We start from the raw sequence: 19,697 nt of genomic DNA, 5'->3' as shown, positions 1-19,697 counted from the left end.
TTTCTTTTCAATAATGTCTGACATTTATTGAAAATAAGGAAAAGACTTTCTCCAGGTAGTGTATTAGAGCAGAGCAGAATGCAGGGGTTACTGTGTTGAACAAAAGGCACACATCAGAGAGACAGTTGCAAACTCAGAATACTGGGTTATGGGCAAAACTAACTGGTCCACAAGAGAAAATGAGAGACTCGATTTGGCTGCCAGGCACACCTGGGCCTAGGCAAGAACACAAGAGGTTTCTGGGGATGGGGAGGAAATGGGTCTCGCTGAAGGTGACAGATCCCTTGGGAGGCGGCCAGCTGTCTGGATCACTGTCCAGGGACTGTGGCCAGCCCAGATACCTCCGAGGTGAGTCCAGATCACTAGGAGCAGCAGTCTGTCGGTAGGATGCGATGGATGGCGATGGCCGTGGCAGCGCAGGTCTGTGGGCAGAATGATGTAGTCGTCTGGCAGTCTGGTGGGGAGGAGAGGGCTTGGCAGCGGCGGCAGTGGGTGGTCTGTCCAGTGTGTAACAGGAGCCCAGCTTGCAGCTGGAGTGCAGGACAGCGTCCAAATGTGCATGGGAGGGGCTGGCTGGCTGGAAGGAGAGGGCGGCGGCTCGCTCCAGAGTGAGGCCCAGGGGCGGCAGCAGGATCCTGGAGCGCTATTCCTGGAACAAAGGCAAGCACTACGCGGGAGGGAACAGGAGCGCAGGGGACATCGCGGCGGCTCGAGGGGGAGGGAGGCGCGGAGGGAGGGCGCCGGTGGCGACCCTGGCGGCGGCCAGTAACACAGCGGACCCTCCCCAGAGCACCCGCCCCCAGGCCCGAGGGTCTCCCGGCCTAGAAGTCCTCGTCCTCCTCCCATCCAAAGACTCGCTTCATCTCGGCCAGAAAGCCCCGGTAATCATTGAGCAGGGGGCTCTCCTTCTTGATGTAGGGGATCACCCACTGCAGGGCGGGCCCCGTGAGGCGGGTGATGAGGAACGTCACCTTCAGGGCGTCGCTGGAGAACGTGTTCTCGTCCACGAACATGTAGGAGCCCGTCTGCACGATGAACTCCGGGAGCCGGTCGGTATCGCCGTCAAACGTCTCGGGAAAGGGAATCGGATTCCTCCAGCGACGCGTCGCAGGCCGGATCGGCAAGGCCAGGAGGGCCTTTATCAGCTGCACCCGACCGTCCATCGCTGCTCCTCGCTTCGCTGGACGTCAATGGGCTCCACCCGGCTCTGCAGAGGTCAGTACCGAGGCGTCGCCGGAAATGCGTGTCCACGAAGGCCGGCCTAGGATAGGGTGGGCGGGGCCACGACCGGGGCTCCAACCCTCTCATGGACTCCGCCCACAAGGCCGGGTGGTCCCTAGTACGCAGGCGCACCGTGGGGAATACACTGGCGAAGAGGGACCTAAAGCCCTCAAGGAGGCCGGCTGGTATCGGAGAGGCTGGGCCAAGGTTTCCTAAGGTGGCGGGACCGGAAGCAGGAGAGGAACCAGGGTGTGTATGGGGCGCGGAGAGCTCGCTCCGAGGGGATGTTAGAGGCCCTACCTAGTTCTGGTAGTTGAGGAGTTCTTCCGCAGCACTCGTCCCCACCTCTCATCAGCCCTTGGGTATGTATTCAGGGAGCCTTGGCCCTGGACGCCACTCGTATGAGGTTCTGTGAACACATTTTCCTGCTGCTTCTTTTATCTCTCAACCAGATTATTGGCTCCCTATTTTGCAACATTAATAGAGAAGCCCCACAGATTATCAAATACAATCCAGAGCAGCATATTCAAAGAGTAATGCACCACGCTTGAGGGATGAATACTCCATTCTCCATGATGTGATTATTAATACCTAGTATTTGATAGCACAACAGGATGACTACAGTCAAAATAATTTAATTGTACATTTAAAAATAACTAAAAGAGTATAATTGGATTGTTTGTAGCACAAAGGATAAACGCTTGAGGGGATGGATGCCCCGTTTACCATTATGTGATTATTATGCATTCTATGCCTATATTAAAGCATTTCATGTACCCCATAAATACATATACCTATTATGTACCCACAAAAATTATAAATAATTTTTTAAAAAGAATAATATACCACGAGCAGTTAATGTAAGGAGGGTTAAATATTAAGAAATCTCTTAATTTGTTATAAAAGCTGCCCTCAGTTCTCTGCCACGTTGCCCTGTCCATAGGCAGTTCACAACACTGCAGCTTGTTTCTTCATGGAACAAAGGGAGAATGTGTCTCCTTGAAAGATGGAGTCATGAAGGGGTGGCCAGCCGCTCCACACCTGTGGGAGGGTTTCTTATCAGGTGGGACGAGAGTCTGAGAAAAGAAATAAGAGACAAAGTATAGAGAAAGAAAAGTGGGCCCAGGGGACCGGCGCTCAGCATACGGAGGACCCGCGCTGGCACTGGTCTCTGAGTTCCCTCAGTATTTATTGATCATTATCTCTACCATCTCGGAGACGGGGATGTGGCAGGACAATAGGGTAATAGTGGGGAGAGGGTCAGCAGGAAAACATGTGAACAAAGGTCTCTGTGCCATAATTAAGTTTAAGGAAAGGTGCTGTGCCTTGATATGCACGTATACAAACATCTTGGTGCATTAAAGAGCGGTATTGCCACCAGCATGTCTCACTTCCAGCCCTAAGGTGGTTTTCTCCTATCTCAGTAAATGGAACATATGATCAGGTTTTACACCCAGACGTTCCATTGCCCAGCGACGAGCAGGAGACAGAAGCCTTCCTCTTATCTCAACTGCAAAGAGGCCTTCCTCTTTTACTAATCCTCCTCAGCACAGACCCTTTACGGGTGTCAGGCTGGGGGACGGTCAAGTCTTTCCCTTCCCAGGAGGCCATATCTCAGGCTATCCTATGGGGAGAAACCTTGGACAATACCTGGCTTTCCTAGGCAGAGGTCCCTGCAGCCTTCCGCAGCGTATTGTGTCCCTGGATACTTGGGATTAGAGAATGGTGATGACTTTTAACAAGCATACTGCCTTCAAGCACTTTTTTAACAAAGTGCATTCTGCATAGCCCTAAATCCATTAAATCTTGAGTCAACACAGCGCTTGTCTCTGCAAGCACAGGGTTGGGGCTGGGGTTACAGATTAACAGCATCTCAAGGCAGAAGAATTTCTCTTAGTACAGAACAAAATAGAGTCTCTTATGTCTACTTCTTTCTACATAGACACAATAACAGTCTGATCTCTCTTTCTTTTCCCTACAAGTCATGTATAAACTAACGTAATCATGGTAGTTACGTCTCATCACCTTTGTCACATTCTATTGGTTAGAAGCAAGCCATAGTCCCCACCTACACTGAAAGACATGACCAGGACATTGGGATGTTGGGAGCCACCTTAGAATCTGTCTGCCACAGCATGGATATACAAATTTGGTGATCCATTCATTTGTTGGAAGATATTTGGCACATTTACAGGTTTTGGAAATTACAAAGGAATCAGCTATAAGCATTTATATACAGATTTTTGTGTGAGCATAGGTTTTCATTTTTCTAGAGTAAATTCCTAGAGCAAAGATTTGTGTCATATGTTTCCCAATAAAAACTCTCATTGAACTTAGAAGGGAGCTCCTAAATCTGAGGAAGAGCATCTACAAAAAACCTACAGCTATCATACTCAAAGGTGAAAGCCTGAATGCTTTTCACTCTTAGATCAAGAACAAGACACATAGAGGGGAACAACACACACTGAGGCCTATCAGAGGATGGAGGGTGGGAGGAGGCATAGGATCAGGAAAAATAACTAATGGCTAATAAGCTTAATACCTGGGTGATGAAATAATCTGTACAACAAACTCCCATGACACAAATTTACCTATGTAACAACCTGCACTTGTACCCCTGAACTTGAAAGTTAAAAAAGACCAACAAAACAAGTACATATGCCCACTCTCATAACTTTAGTGCAATATTGTACTGGAGATTCTAGACAATCTCATTTCTTTGCAATGAGGGCAAAGAAAACAAGGAAAGGAAAAAGTAATAAAAGGCATCTAGATTGGACAGGGCAAAGGCAAACTTTTGTTATTCATACACAACAGGATCATGTATATAGTAAACAGATTTTCTAAGATCAACAAAACATACTAGAACTAAGAAGCGAGTTTACCAAGGTTGCAAGACATAGGCGAATATACAAAAATCAATTGTATTCCTAGTAACGAACAAGAGAAATTTGAGCTAGAATTTTAAACACCATAAAAACATAAAAAATGTTACGGTTAAATATGACAAAAGAGATGAGACTTGTACCCTGAAAACTACAGAACATTCCTAACATATATTACAAAATATCTGAGTAATGGAGAGATATAGTCATGAACTGGAAGATTTAATATTGTTAGTATATCAATTCTCCCAAAATTGATATATAGATTCAAAGTCCTAGCGAGTGTTTTAACATATAAAAAACAACTAATTGCTTCTAAAATTCGTAGGGAAATACAAAAAAAAATGCATTAGCAAAAACAGCTTTGAAATAGAAAAAATAAGTTGGAGGACTAATAATATTTGATTTCAAGATTTATAATAAAGCTACTGTAATTAAGACAATGTGATATTGTTATCAAAATAGACAAATACGGTCATCCCTTAGTATTTACAAGGGATTGGTGCCAGGACCTCTGCAAATACCAAAATCTGAGGACACTCAACTCCCTTATATAAAATGGTATAATATTTGCATATAACCTATGTATATCCTCCCATATACTTTAAATCGTATCTAGATTACTTATAACACCTAATACAATATAAATGCTATGTAAATAGTTGTTACCTCATATTTTTAATTGTACTCTTTTTCTAATTTTTACTTTTATTTCAGTAGTTTCTGGGGTAGAGGTGTTTTTTTGTTACATGGATAAGTTCTTTAGTGGTGATTTCTGAGATTTTAGGGCACCTGTCACCCAAACAGTGTACACTGTACCCAATATGTAGTCTTTTATCCCTCACTCCCCTCCCATCCTTCCCCCCGGGTCACCAAAGTCCATTATATCAATCTTATGCCTTTGCATCCTCATAGTTTAACTCGACTTGTAAGTGATAACATACAATATTCGGTTTTCCATTCCTGAGTTAACTTCACCTAGAATAATGGCCTCCAGCTCTATCCAAGTCGCTGAAAAAGACATTATTTCATTCCTTTTTATGGCTGAGTAGTAGTACGTGTTGTATATATACCACATTTTCTTTATCCACTCGTTGGTTGATGGGCACTTAGGTTGGTTCCATATCTTTGCAGTTGCGAATTGTGCTGCTATAAACATGCATGTGCATGTGTCTTTTTCACAGAGTGACTTATTTTCCTTTCCTTATTTCCCAGTAGTGGGATTGCTGGATTGAATGGCAGTTCTACTTTTAGTTCTTTAAGGAATCTCCATACTGTTTTCCACACTGGTTGTACTAATTTACATTCCCACCAGCAGTGTAAAAATGTTCCCTTTTCCATACATCCATGCCAACATCCATTGTTTTTGGACCTTTAAATTATGGCCATTCTTGCAGGAGTAAGATGGTATCTTACGGTGGTTTTAATTTGCAGTTCCCTGATGATTAGTGATGTTGAGCATATTTTCATGTTTGCTGGCTGTTTGTGTGTCTTCTTTTGAGAAATGTCTATTCATGTAATTTGCCCACTTTTTGATGAGTTTTTTCTTACTGATTTTTTTTAATTCCTTGTAGATTCTGAATATTAGTCCTTTGTTGAATGCATAGTTTGTTAATACTGTCTGTCTACTCTACTGATTATTTTGCTGTGCAGAAGATTTCCGTTTAATTAGGTCCCATTTATTTATTTTTATTTTTGTTGCATTTGCTTTTGGGGTCTTGGTCATGAATTATTTGCCTAAGCCAATGTCTAGAAGAGTTTTTATGATGTTATCTTCTAGAATTTTTATCGTTTCAGGTCTAAGGTTTAAGTCTTTGCTCCATCTTGAGTTGAATTTTTTTATAAGGTGAAAGATGGGGATCCAGTTTCATTCTTCTACATGTGTCTTGACAGTTTTCCCAGTACCATTTATTGAATAGGGTGTCCTTTCCCCAAATTATGTTTTTGTATGCGTTTTTAAAGATATGTTGGTTGTGTTTGACTTTATTTCTGGGTTATCCATTCTGTTACATACCTATTTTTATATCAGTACCATGCTGTTTTGGTAACTATGGCCTTGTAGTATAACTTGAAGTCAGCAAATGCAATGCCTCCAGATTTGTTCTTTTTGCTTAGTATGACTTTTGCTATGTGGGCTCTTTTTTTTGGTTCCATATGAATTTTAAGATTGTTTTTTATACTTCTATGAAGAATGATGATAGTATTTTGATGGTAATTGCATAGAATTTGTAGATTGCTTTGGGTGGTATGGTCATTTTCACAATATTGATTCTTCCCATCCATGAGCATGGAGTGTGTTTCCATTTCTGTCATCAATGATTTCTCTCAGCAGTGTTTTGTAGTTTTCCTCATAAAGACATTTCACCTCCTTCATTAAGTATATTCGTAAGTATTTTTATTGAAGCTGTTATAAAAGGGATTGAGTTCTTAATTTGATTCTCGGCTTGGTCATTATTGATGTATAGCAGCAAAAATCCTCAATAAAATATGAGCTAACTGAATCCAACAGCATATCAAAAAGATAATATGTTATAATCAAGTGGGTTTCATACCAGGAATACAGGGATGGTTTAATATATGCAAATCAATAAATGTACTATATTTGTTGGAAGTCAAACTGTTGTCGTTCACCAATGATATGATTCTATACCTAGAAAATCCTAAAGACTCATCCAGAAAGCTCCTAGATCTGATAAACGAATTCAGTATAGTCTCAGGATACAAAATCAATGTATACAAATTATTTTTTATTATTTTTTTCCAGAATATTTTGATCTGCCATTGGTTGAATCTGCAGATGCAGAACCCATGGATATAGAGGGCCAACTGTAGATGAATAGAACTGGATATGCAATTCAGAAATAGACCCACACACATAGGGACAGCTGATTTTTGTAAAGTTATAAACGCAATTCACTGGAAAAAGGATAATATTTTCAAAATGATGCAGGAAAAGTTGAATGTCCATTTACAAAAAAAAATTTGATCCATATCTCACACCATATGCAAAAATTAACTAAAAACGATTAGTAAACCTAATGGTAAAACCTAAAATTATAAAGCTCCTAGAAGAAAACAGGAAAAAAAACTTTTGAAACCTTGGGTTAGACAAAGATTTCTTAGCTATCACAACAAAAGCACAATTCTCATAAGCAAAATTTTGTAAATTGGACTTTATCATATTAAAAAGCATGTGCTCTTCAAAAGACAATGTTAAGAGAATGAACAGAGAAGGCACAGGCTGGGAGAAAATATTTGTAAGTGGCATATCTAATGAAGATTTGAATACAGGATATATATAGAACTCTCAAAACAACAATGTAAATGTCAACAACCTGATTTAAAATGGAAAAAAAAAATCTAAAGAGACACTTCACTAAAAAAGATAAATGTATGACAAATAAGCAACAAAAAAAGTGTTCAGGGACACATGAATTTTATCTGTTTTTTAATAGTAGGAAGTAAAATCAGTCAAATGAATTTTCTGTGTCTATGTGTGTTCTGTGTTCCCTAATTTATGCAGTTAGGGAATTGCAAATTAAAACCACAATCACACCTATTAGAATGGCTGAAGTAAAAAAGAAAACCAACAAATAAAGAACCCAGAACAAAACAAAACCTGACAATACTGAGCATAAATGAGTTTGCAAAGCAACTTAATCTCTCATATATTGCTGGTGGGAATACAGAATGTTAGCCACTTGGGAAAACATTTTTGGCATCTTACAAGTTTCTTTTATCCAGCTTTACACACTATAATTCCTCCTCCCCTGAGATGAACACTATTCTGAATTCTATAAGCATTTAGCTTTGCCTATTTTTAACACTGATATAAAGTGGAATCCTAAAGTATATACAAATTTTGTGGCTCACAACTTCTATTCAATGTAACATCTGTAGCACTCCTCCACATTGCTGTGTGTACTACTACAGAATTCCATTGTATGACTATGTGATAATTTATTTATCCATTTGCCTAATCTAGTAAAACATAAAAAGAATAATATGCCATGATTAAATGAAATTATCCCAGCAATGCAAGATTGTTTTATGAATCAAAAATCAATTATAATTTACTGTACTAACTAAAAGGAACTGTAGCAGACAAAATGGCAATCCCCCAAAGATGTGTGTGACATAATTCCCAGAACCTGAAAATATAAAGCAAGAAGTATTGCAGGATCTGGCCAGCAGCCCGCAATGCAACGGGGCTCTCTCTTTGTTCCCAGGTGGATCGGCAGGTTGAGAAATAATAGACACACACAAGATAGTGAAAGCTGGGTCCAGGGGGGTCACCGCCTTCTGGTCCTGCAGTGCCAACAATGCACTGGATATACCAGCATTTATTATTAAGTTTAGTGAGGGCAGGGATAGGTTAGTGAGGGATTTAAGGTCATTTGATTATGAGGTGAGATGGTCCCATGGGGATGAAGTAATTCTTTAACATAACGTCTATATGCAGAAGTACAGTATACAGAGATAAGAATTTACAATATAGTGTGTGCATCAGTAATTTCTAACAGAGCCTTAAAACAGAAACACAGTCTTTCCATAACCTATGATTAGCAAGATATCAATCAGCAGTAACAGTTGCAGCAAAAACTGGTTACAAATAATCCATAGAAACAGGATGTGAAGCTAGACAACCGGTTAGACCAGAAATTCTCAGAAGGGAGTATGCCTTAACCCTAAAGAGGCCTAGAAGAGCCATGGCAAGATGAGAACATTTATAGCCCTACCTTATCCATATGGACAGGCATCCTTCATGCGCCTGTTTATAGGCTCCCCACAGGGTCGCATTCCATTCCCAGAGCTATGAACATCTGCTTTTCTGGGATAGGAATCTTGGTGATGTGAAACCTCCCTGACTGCACATGCATTCATAGGCTCTCTGCAGGGGGAAGCACATCACGCACTGTTGGCTCATTCTGGCAGTCCAACCTGGCATTGTCTTTACACAATCCTGCATGCAATTTTGTATTTACAATAATCAGGAGCATTTCATCTTTTATTCCATAGCAATAGTTTCAGGGGTTCTCCCTACAAAGAAGGAATTAAAGCTGCAGACAGAACTGAAGTTGCTAATCAGTTGCACTGAAAATATGAAGATTATCATCAATTATCTAATCATATGAACTCTTAAAAGTGGAAGATGAAGGCAGAGAGGATTAGAAAGAAGCAACATGAGAAAAATTTGACACCCACTATTGGTGACTTTGAAGAGGAAGAAGGTGGCAATGAGCCAGTAAATATGGCATCCTCTACAAGCTGGGAATGGCCCTCATATTACAGAGCAAGAACACAGTACATCAATCCTACAACCACAAGGAACTGAATTCTGCCAATAGTCTAAATGAATGGGAAAGAAATTATTTCATAGAATCTCCAGAAAGGAACATAGCCTCCCAATACCACGACTTTGGTCTAGTATGACCCATATGGAACTTCTGACCTACAAAACAATAAGATGATAAATTTGTGTTGTTTTAAACCACTAAATTTGTGGTAATTCATTAAGACAGCAACAAAAAGCTAACACAAAGAGAAAATCCATAGGACCATATCAATAGACACAGAAAATGCATTTGACTGATTTCATTTCCTATTAAGAAATAGATAAAATTCGGTACAAGGAGGAACTGGTACCATTCCTTCTGAAACTATTCCAATCGATAGAAAAAGAGGGAATCCTCCCTAACACATTTTATGAAGCCAGCATCGTCCTGATACCAAAACCTGGCAGAGACATAACCAAAAAAGAGAATTTCAGACCAATATCCTTGATGAACATTGATGCAAAAATCCTCAATAAAATACTGGCAAACCGAATCCAGCAGCACATCAAAAAGCTTATCCACCATGATCAAGTGGGCTTCATCCCTGGGATGCAAGGCTGGTTCAACATACGCAAATCAATAAATGTAATCCAGCATATAAACAGAACCAAAGACAAAAACCACATGATTATCTCAATAGATGCAGAAAAGGCCTTTGACAAAATTCAACAACCCTTCATGCTAAAAACTCTCAATAAATTAGGTATTGATGGGACGTATCTCAAAATAATAAGAGCTATCTATGACAAACCCACAGCCAATATCATACTGAATGGGCAAAAACTGGAAGCATTCCCTCTGAAAACTGGCACAAGACAGGGATGCCCTCTCTCACCGCTCCTATTCAACATAGTGCTGGAAGTTCTGGCCAGAGCAATCAGGCAGGAGAAGGAAATAAAAGGTATTCAATTAGGAAAAGAGGAAGTCAAATTGTCCCTGTTTGCAGATGACATGATTGTATATCTAGAAAACCCCATTGTCTCAGCCCAAAATCTCCTTAAGCTGATTAGCAACTTCAGCGAAGTCTCAGGATACAAAATTAATGTACAAAAATCACAAGCATTCTTGTACACCAATAACAGACAAACAGAGAGCCAAATCATGAGTGAACTCCCATTCACAATTGCTTCAAAGAGAATAAAATACCTAGGAATCCAACTTACAAGGGAGTGAAGGACCTCTTCAAGGAGACTACAAACCACTGCTCAATGAAATAAAAGAGGATACAAACAAATGGAAGGACATTCCATGCTCATGGGTTGGAAGAATCAATATCTTGAAAATGGCCATACTGCCCAAGGTAATTTATAGATTCAATGCCATCCCCATCAAGCTACCAATGACTTTCTTCACAGAATTGGAAAAAACTACTTTAAAGTTCATATGGAACCAAAAAAGAGCCCGCATCGCCAAGTCAATCCTAAGCCAAAAGAACAAAGCTGGAGGCATCACGCTACCTGATTTTAAACTATACTACAAGGCTACAGTAACCAAAACAGCATGGTACTGGTACCACAACAGAGACATAGATCAATGGAACAGAACAGAGCCCTCAGAAATGATGCCGCATGGCTACAACTATCTGATCTTTGACAAACCTGACAAAAACAAGAAATGGGGAAAGGATTCCCTATTTAATAAATGGTGCTGGGAAAACTGGCTAGCCACATGTAGAAAGCTGAAACTGGATCCCTTCCTTACACCTTATACAAAAATTAATTCAAGATGGATTAAAGACTTATATGTTAGACCTAAAACCATTAAAATCCTACAAGAAAACCTAGGCAATACCATTCAGGACATAGGCGTGGGCAAGGACTTCATGTCTAAAACACCAAAAGCAATGGCAACAAAAGCCAAAATCGACAAATGGGATCTCATTAAACTAAAGAGCTTCTGCACAGCAAAAGAAACTATCATCAAAATGAACAGGCAACCTACAGAATGGGAGAAAATTTTTGCAACCTACTCATCTGACAAAGGGCTAATATCCAGAATCTACAATGAACTCAAACAAATTTACAAGAAAAAAACAAACAACCCCATCAAAAAGTGGGCAGAGGACATGAACAAACACTTCTCAAAAGAAGACATTTATGCAGCCAGAAAACACATGAAGAAATGCTCATCATCACTGGCCATCAGAGAAATGCAAATCAAAACCACAGTGAGATACCATCTCACACCAGTTAGAATGGCCATCATTAAAAAATCAGGAAACAACAGGTGCTGGAGAGGATGTGGAGAAATAGGAACACTTTTACACTGTTGGTGGGACTGTAAACTAGTTCAACCATTGTGGAAGTCAGTGTGGCGATTCCTCAGGGATCTCGAACTAGAAATACCATTTGACCCAGCCATCCCATTACTGGGTATATACCCAAAGGACTATAAATCATGCTGCTATAAAGACACATGCACACGTATGTTTATTGCGGCACTATTCACAATAGCAAAGAGTTGGAACCAACCCAAATGTCCAACAATGATAGACTGGATTAAGAAAATGTGGCACATATACACCATGGAATACTATGCAGCCATAAAAAATGATGAGTTCGTGTCCTTTGTAGGGACATGGATGAAACTGGAAAACATCATTCTCAGTAAACTATCGCAAGGACAAAAAACCAAACACCGCATGTTCTCACTCATAGGTGGGAATTGAACAATGAGAACTCATGGACACAGGAAGGGGATCATCACACTCCGGGGACTGTTGTGGCGTGGGGGGAGGGGGGAGGGACAGCATTAGGAGATACACCTAATGCTAAATGACGAGTTAATGGGTGCAGGAAATCAACATGGCACATGGATACATATGTAACAAACCTGCACATTGTGCACATGTACCCTAAAACCCTAAAGTATAATAAAAAAAAAAAAAAAAAGAAATAGATAAAATTCATGGAGGGTATCTTGTAATTTGCAGGAAAGATATATCACATTTAGTTGTACCGGTAGGACACTTTTACTAAATGGCCTGTATGGATGTTTCAGAAATATGCATGCTACTCTGCTCATCAGGACTTTCATAACCTAGTCAACCCAACTGCATTGAAAGTATCTATGGCAAACAAGTGATCAAGGTACACATCATCAGTAACAACATATACTACATCATGAACACCTTGATATGATAAACTAACACACAAAATCTTTGCTGTAGTATACCTGGCAAAAATAACTGATTCTAATCATGAGAAAACATCAGAGGAAAGCAAATCTAGGGACATTTAAAAAAATTGTTGACCAATAATTTTCAAAAGTGTCAAAGCCAAGGGTTTGCGAAGGAACATGGAAGGGCAGAGAGCATGGGACAAGGAATAGATATACCAGGCTGACTACTCAGCTTTAAAGAACTTATAGGCTTTGCTCTCCAAGCACATGGGCTTGGACCTCACCAAAAAAATCCTCACTCCCCAACTGCCTAGAAAGACTTTGCCCCACCCCTACGGTGCGACCCTGCCTCCTCCACCAGTTAAGCCAGCCACCACATTTCCCACCACCTGCTCCGCTGGGTGCCCTGGGACCCCCTGGCGCACTAATGACCTCCAGGCCTTCTGGGCAGACCTTGCCAAAGCGCCTGGGCCCTCCCCATGGCTCCGCCCACATCCCAGCTCCTCCTCCCCCGACATGCACTTCCCGCGATGCCTCGGTGCAGCCCTCGGCGAAGCCCAGCGCAGCTCAGCTAAGCTCAGCGGGGCGAGCGCAGCGACGGACGGTCGGGTGCAGCTGATAAAGGCCCCCCTGGCCTGGCCCCTCCAGCCCGCGTGCGTCGCTGGAGGAACCCAATTCCCTTTCCCGAGACGTTTGACGGCGATACCGACCGGCTCCCGGAGTTCATCGTGCAGACGGGCTCCTACATGTTCGTGGACAAGAACACGTTCTCCAACGACGCCCTGAAGGTGACGTTCCTCATCACCCGCCTCACGGGGCCCGCCCTGCAGTGGGTGATCCCCTACATCAAGAAGGAGAGCCCCCTCCTCAGTGATTACCGGGGCTTCCTGGCTGAGATGAAGCGGGTCTTTGAATGGGAGGAGGACGGAGGACGAGGACTTCTAGGCCGGGAGACCCTCGGGCCTGGGGGCGGGTGTTCTGGGGAGGGTCCGCTGTGCCAGTGGCCACCGCTAGGGTCTCCACAGGCGCCCTCCCTCCGGGCCTCCCTCCCCCTCGAGCCGCCGCGATGTCCCCTGCGCTCCTGTCCCCTCTCGTGTAGTGCTTGCCTTTGTTCCAGGAATAGTGCTCCAGGCTCCTGCTGCCGCCCCTGGGCCTCATTCTGGAGCGGGCTGCCTCCGCCCTCTCGTGCCAGCCCAGCCCCTCCCATGCACATTTGGACGCTGTCCTGTGCTCCAGTTGCACAAAGCTGAGCTCCTGTTACACACTGGACAGACCACTGACAGCCGCCACTGCCAACACCCCTCCTCCTCACCAGACTTCCAGACGACTACATCATGCTGCCCACAGACCTGCACTGCCCTGCCATCGCCATCCATCGCATCCCACCGACAGACTGCTGCTTCTAGTGATCTGTACTCACCTCGGAGCTATCTGGGCTGGACACAGCCCCTGGACAATGATCCAGACAGCTGGCTGCCCCTCAAGGGGCCTGTTACCTTCAGCGAGACCCATTTCCTCCCCAATCCCAGAGACTTTTTGTGCTCCTGCCACATGGCTGCCAGGGCTCAGTTGTACCTGGCAGCCAAATCGAGTCTCTCATTTTATCTTGTGGACCAGTTAGTTTTGCCCAGAATCCATTTCTCTTCTGAATTTGCAGCATTTTCTCAGGTGCTTTTTGATCAACAAAATAACTTGTATCTTCTGCTCAACTCCTTTATACTACCTGGAGAAAAGTATTTTCCATATTTTCAATAAATGTCAGACACTATTGAGAAAGAAATAGAGTCTGAATGAATATGGCACCTTTCCCTCCCTGGTCCTGTAAATGTGGTCCGTATCTTGTTCAGAAGCGATATCCCCTGCCATTCAGTGACTGATGTTGACTCCTGCATTATAAAACATCTAAGATAGAGTCCTGTGGTAACCTGGGGGATAGTGTCCCCACTGGTGATCATTCTGTCCCAGATGTTGAATCCTCTAAACCAGTTAGGATTATCCCAAGCCTCTTAGTAAATGAATCGTTAGCTCATTTTGGTCAACACTATGTGAGAAGTCAGCCAGCAGGCTCTTGGAAAAGGTATCCTCATTTCCAGAAAGTGGTTTGAAAACACAATTCCCAAATTGTTACAAACCATAAATCCCACACCGATTACTGGTGAACAGCTGTAAAATTTTACTTAACCCATGATTCAGGGAACCAACAGAATTATATAGGTGCTTTTCAAAAGCATTTATAAATTCTTGATTATGTAGGTAGTGGGGAGAAATGCAGAAGTGAGATTATTAATTTAGATACAAACCTGGTTGATGACCTGCAGGACGATAAAACTATATATAAACTTTCCTGATAAGCAGGAAAAAAATCTCTTCTTATGGTTTAGCTGCAGTTTAATCTCTTAGATTTATAGTACTGTAAAAAGCTTATGCTTCCTCACCAACTGTTGGTGAACAAAGTGAAACACACTAATCAGGTGAGCCACAGGTAGACTTATTGGACAATGTTCTGGTATGATGTTAAAAGGCTGTGCAATCAACTTTTTGCCCCATTTCTAAATGTTGGTGATTTTCCAGAACATGTAATGGAAGAATGAATCCTACTAGCATTTTTTCCATTGTTTTTCTCTTTCTTTCTTAATCTGAATAGATAAGCTTTTGCCATTTAGTTTAGTCCCTTTTGTGCTGCCATAGCAGAATGCAACAGACTGGATCATTTAAAAAGAACAGAAATTTATTTTCTCATAGTTCTGGAAGCTTAGAAGTCCAAGATCAAGCCACTGGTATCTGGTGAGGGCCTTTTTGCTGAGTCCTCACACAGTAGAAGGTAAAAGGGCAAGAGAGGATGAATGCCAAGTTCATGTGACATGAGTGAAGAGAGATAAACCACTCCTGCAAGCATTTTTATAGTGACATTAATTCATTCATGAGGGCAGAGCTCTCATGACCTAAATAGCTCCCAAAGGAGCACACCTCCCAAAACTGTTGCATTGGGGATTACATTTCAACATGAAATTTGGAAGGGACAAAAATATTCAAGCCACAGAATCATTTGTGTGCTGTAGTTTGCAGGGCCTTATATGGTGCTGGAGGTGCATTTTCTAATAATGTATCTTGATTATATTTTTGTTCCTCCAAATAATAAAGCCATCATTAATTTGCAGTTTAACATATAATAGGGCAAAGTCTTGAAATTGAAGGAAAAATTGAATTGCTTAAAAAAAGCAATTTATTTATTGGCCAGGCACAGTGTCTCACACCTGTAATCCCAGCACTTTAGGAGGCCAAGGTGGGTGGATCACAGGTCAGGAGTTTGAGACCAGCCTGGCCAACATGGTGAAACCCTGTCTCTACTAAAAATACAAAAATTAGCCAGGTGTGGTGGCAGGCACCTGTAATCCCAGCTACTCAGGAGGCTGAGGCAGGAGAATCACCCGAACCTGGGAGGCAGAGTTTGCAGTGAGCCGAGATTGCTCCACTGCACTCCAGCCTGGGCAACAGAGCAAGACTCTGTCTCAAAAAAAAAATTTATTGTTTCATTATTTATAGCATGCTTAAAAAGAACTGAAACTAGATTAATTATGAGATGTCAATTTAAGGTGCTGGTAGTCTGCTTTCTTGGATGAGTAAAAAGGACAGTGTGTTAAGCATATTCACTGTTTGGATTTAAACATAGATTCTGCTGAAGCAGTTGAAGAAGTGTTTAGAAGCAGTTTATGTGATGGAGTAGGCCAGCATATTCCCTGTGATCTATGTCCACTGGCTCTGGAGGTAGGTAGAATGGGCAGGGACCTTATGGGTAACCTTTGAACAATGTCAGTAACTGTATTAGTTCGTTCTCACAGTGCTATAAAGACACTACTCAAGACTGGATAACTTACAAAGAAAAGTTTAATTGACTCACAGTTCTGCATGGCTGGGGAGGCCTCAGGAAACTTACAATTATGGCGGAAGAGGAAGCAGGCACATCTTACATGGCAGCAGGCAAGAGAGAGCATGTGAAGGTGGAACTGTCAAACACTTATAAAACCATCAGATCTTGTGAGAACTCACTCACTATCATGAGAACAGCATAAGGGAAACTGCCCCCATGATCCAATCACCTCCCACCAGGTCCTTCCCTTGACATGTGGAGATTATGGGGATTACAATTTGAAATGAGATTTGAGTGGGGACACAGAGCCAAACCATATCATTCTACACTGACCCCTCCCAAATCTCATGTCATTTTTATATTTCAAAACTGATCATGCCTTCTCAATAGTCTCCCACTGAGTCTTAACTCATTCCAGCATTAACCCAAAAATCCAAGTCCAAAGTCTCATCTGAGACAAGGCACGCTGTTGTGGGAAGTCAGGTACCCCAAACAGAGGGACCAGCTGATGCCATGGCAGAAGAACATGGATTGTGAAGATTTTATGGACATTTATTAGTTCCCCAAATTAATGCTTTTGTAATTTCTTATGCCTGTCTTTACTGCAATCTCTAAACATAAATTGTAAAGATTTCATGGACACTTATCATTTCCCCAATCAATACCCTTGTGATTTCCTATGCCTGTCTTTACTTTAATCTCTTAATCCTGTCAGCCGAGGAGGATGTATGTCGCTTCAGGACCTTGTAATAATTGCATTAACTGCACAAATTGTACAGCATATGTGTTTAAACAATATGAAATCTGGGCACTTTGAAAAAAGAACAAGATAGGCCGGGCACGGTGGCTCACGCCTGTAATCCCAGCACTTTGGGAGGCCGAGGCGGGTGGATCACGAGGTCAGGAGATCGAGACCATCCTGGATAACACGGTGAAACCCAGTCTCCACTAAAAATACAAAATATTAGCCAGGCGAGGTGGCGGGCACCTGTAGTCCCAGCTACGTGGGAGGCTGAGGCAGGAGAATGGCATGAACCCCGGGGGGCGGAGCCTGCATTGAGCCGAGATCGCGCCACTGCACTCCAGCCTGGGTGAAAGAGCGAGACTCCGTCTCAAAAAAAAAGAACAAGATAACAGCAATGTTTAGGAAACGAGAGATAACCTTAAACTCTGACCGCCAGTGAGCTGGGCAGAACAGAGCCATATTTCTCTTCTTTCAAAAGCAAATGGGAGAAATATCGCTGAATTCTTTTTCTCAGCATGGAACATCCCTGAGGAAGAGAATACGCGCCTGGAGGTATAGGCTTATAAACAGCACCTCCAGGTGCGCCTGTCTCTTATGGTCAAGGCTGCAGAGATGAAATAAACTCCAGTCTCCCATAGTGCTCCCAGGCTTATTAGGAAGAGGAAATTCCCACCTAATAAATTTTGGTCAGACTGGTTGATCTCAAAACCCTGTCTCCTGATAAGATGTTATCAATGACAATGGTGCCTGAAACTTCACTAGCAATTTTAATTTCGCCTCGGTCCTGTGGTCCTGTGATCTCGCCCTGCCTCCACTTGCCTTGTGATATTCTATTACCCTGTTAAGTACTTGATGTCTGTCACCCACACCTATTCACACACTCCTTCCCCTTTTGAAAATCCCTAATAAAAACTTGCTGGTTTTTGTGGCTTGTGGGGCATCACAGAGCCTACCAACGTGTGATGTCTCCCCCGGATGCCCAGCTTTAAAATTTCTCTCTTTTGTACTCTGTCTCTTTATTTCTCAAGCCGGCTGACACTTACGGAAATAGAAAAGAACCTACGTGATTATCGGGGCAGGTTCCCTGAAAGCATGCCCCCTCCACTTACGAGCCTGTAAAATAAAAAGCCAGTTAGTTACTTCCAAGATACAAGGGGGTACAGGCATTGGATAAATGCTTCCATTCCAAATGGGAGAAATTGGCCAAAACAAAGGGGCTACAGGCTCCATGCAAGTCTGAAATCCAGTAGGGCAGTCATTAAATCTTTTTTTTTTTTTTTTGAGACGAAGTTTCACTCTTATTGCCCAGGCTGGACTGCAGTGGTGTGATCTCAGCTCACTGCAACCTCCAATTCCCCGGTTCAAGTAATTCTCCTGCCTCGGCCTCTCAAGTAGCTGGGATTACAGGCATGCACCACTACACCAAGCTAATTTTGTATTTTCAGTAGAGATGGGGTTTCACCATGTTGGCCAGGCTGGTCTCAAACCCCTGACCTCAGGTGATCCACCTGCCTTGGCCTCCCAAAGTGCTGGGATTACAGGTGTGAGCCACTGCACCTGGCCTAAATCTTGAAGCTCCAAAATAATCTCCTTTTACTCTATGTCTCACAGCCAGGCCATGCAGATGCAAAGAGTGGGCTCCCAAGGCCTTGGGCAGCTCCGCCCCTGTAGCTTTGCAGGGTTCAGCCCCTGTGGCTGCTGTCGTGGGCTAGCATTGAGTGCCAGTGGTTTTTTCAGGCATACGATGCAAGCTGTCAGTGGATCTACCATTCTGTGGTCTGGAGGACTATGGCCCTCTTCTCACAGCTCCACTAGGTAATGTCCCAGTGGGGACACTGTGTGGGTGCTCCAACTCCACATTTCCCTTCCACACTTCCCTAGCAGAGGTTCTCCATGTGGGCTCTGCCCTTGCAGCAGATTCTGCCTGGACATCGAGGCATTTCCACACATCCTCTGAAATCTAGGTAGAAGTTCCCAATCCTCAATTCTTGAGTTCTGTACACCTGCAAGCACAACACCACATGGAAGCTGCCAAGGATTGGGGCTTGCACTGTCTGAAGCAATGGCCTGAGCTGTACCTTGGGCCCTTTTAGCCATGGCTGAAACTGGAGTGGCAGGGACTCAGGGCACCAAGTCCCTAGGCTGCACACAGCGGGGAGGGGGGCCCTCCCAGGCCACAAAACCATTTTTTCTTCCTTGGCCTCCACGCCTATGATGGGAGGATCTGCTGTGAAGATCTCTGACATGCCCTGGAGACATTTTCCCCATCGTCTTGGTGATTCACATTCAGTCCTCATTACTTAAGCAAATTTCTTCAGCAGGTTTGAATTTCTCCCCAGAAAATGGGTTTTTCTTTTCTACCACATGGTCAGTCTGCAAATTTTCCAAACTTTTATGCTCTGCTTCCCTTTTAAACATAAGTTCCAATTTCAGATCATCTCTCTCAAGCTCAAAGTTCCACGGATTTTTAGGGCAGGGGCAAAATGCTGCCAGTCTCTTTCCTATAGCATAACAAGGGTGAC

The 19,697-nt window shown here is 42.9% G+C and overlaps 2 protein-coding genes and 1 pseudogene across 3 annotated transcripts; 1 reads left to right on the top strand and 2 right to left on the bottom strand.

Moving 5' to 3' along the window:
• LOC105737524 (CAAX box protein 1) lies at nucleotides 1–1,243 on the bottom strand. The gene has a single exon (XM_003272540.3). It carries the CDS (start codon nucleotides 844–846, stop codon nucleotides 217–219), a length of 630 nt encoding a protein of 209 aa, XP_003272588.2. The 5' UTR covers nucleotides 847–1,243; the 3' UTR covers nucleotides 1–216.
• LOC100583524 (retrotransposon Gag-like protein 8C) lies at nucleotides 1–1,248 on the bottom strand. The gene has a single exon (XM_030806848.1). The coding sequence runs from the start codon at nucleotides 1,161–1,163 to the stop codon at nucleotides 822–824; it is 342 nt and encodes a 113-aa protein (XP_030662708.1). The 5' UTR covers nucleotides 1,164–1,248; the 3' UTR covers nucleotides 1–821.
• An 11,342-nt stretch (nucleotides 1,249–12,590) lies between these two features.
• LOC100605816 lies at nucleotides 12,591–14,342 on the top strand (annotated as a pseudogene). Its single transcript, XR_004028783.1, has one exon. The product of XR_004028783.1 is annotated as an uncharacterized LOC100605816 (transcript).
• Nucleotides 14,343–19,697: the final 5,355 nt, after the last annotated feature.

Source organism: Nomascus leucogenys, chromosome X, assembly GCF_006542625.1.
Source record: "Nomascus leucogenys isolate Asia chromosome X, Asia_NLE_v1, whole genome shotgun sequence".
NCBI lineage: Eukaryota > Metazoa > Chordata > Mammalia > Primates > Hylobatidae > Nomascus > Nomascus leucogenys.
The sequence above is the reverse complement of the archived record's forward strand: the minus strand, read 5'-3'. Positions and strand labels throughout refer to the sequence as shown.

Bases quoted from the DNA above. Each gene is read 5' to 3' on its own strand.
- LOC105737524 (XM_003272540.3), bottom strand. From the start codon at position 846: ATGGGAGGAGGACGAGGACTTCTAGGCCGGGAGACCCTCGGGCCTGGG.
- LOC100583524 (XM_030806848.1), bottom strand. From the start codon at position 1,163: ATGGACGGTCGGGTGCAGCTGATAAAGGCCCTCCTGGCCTTGCCGATC.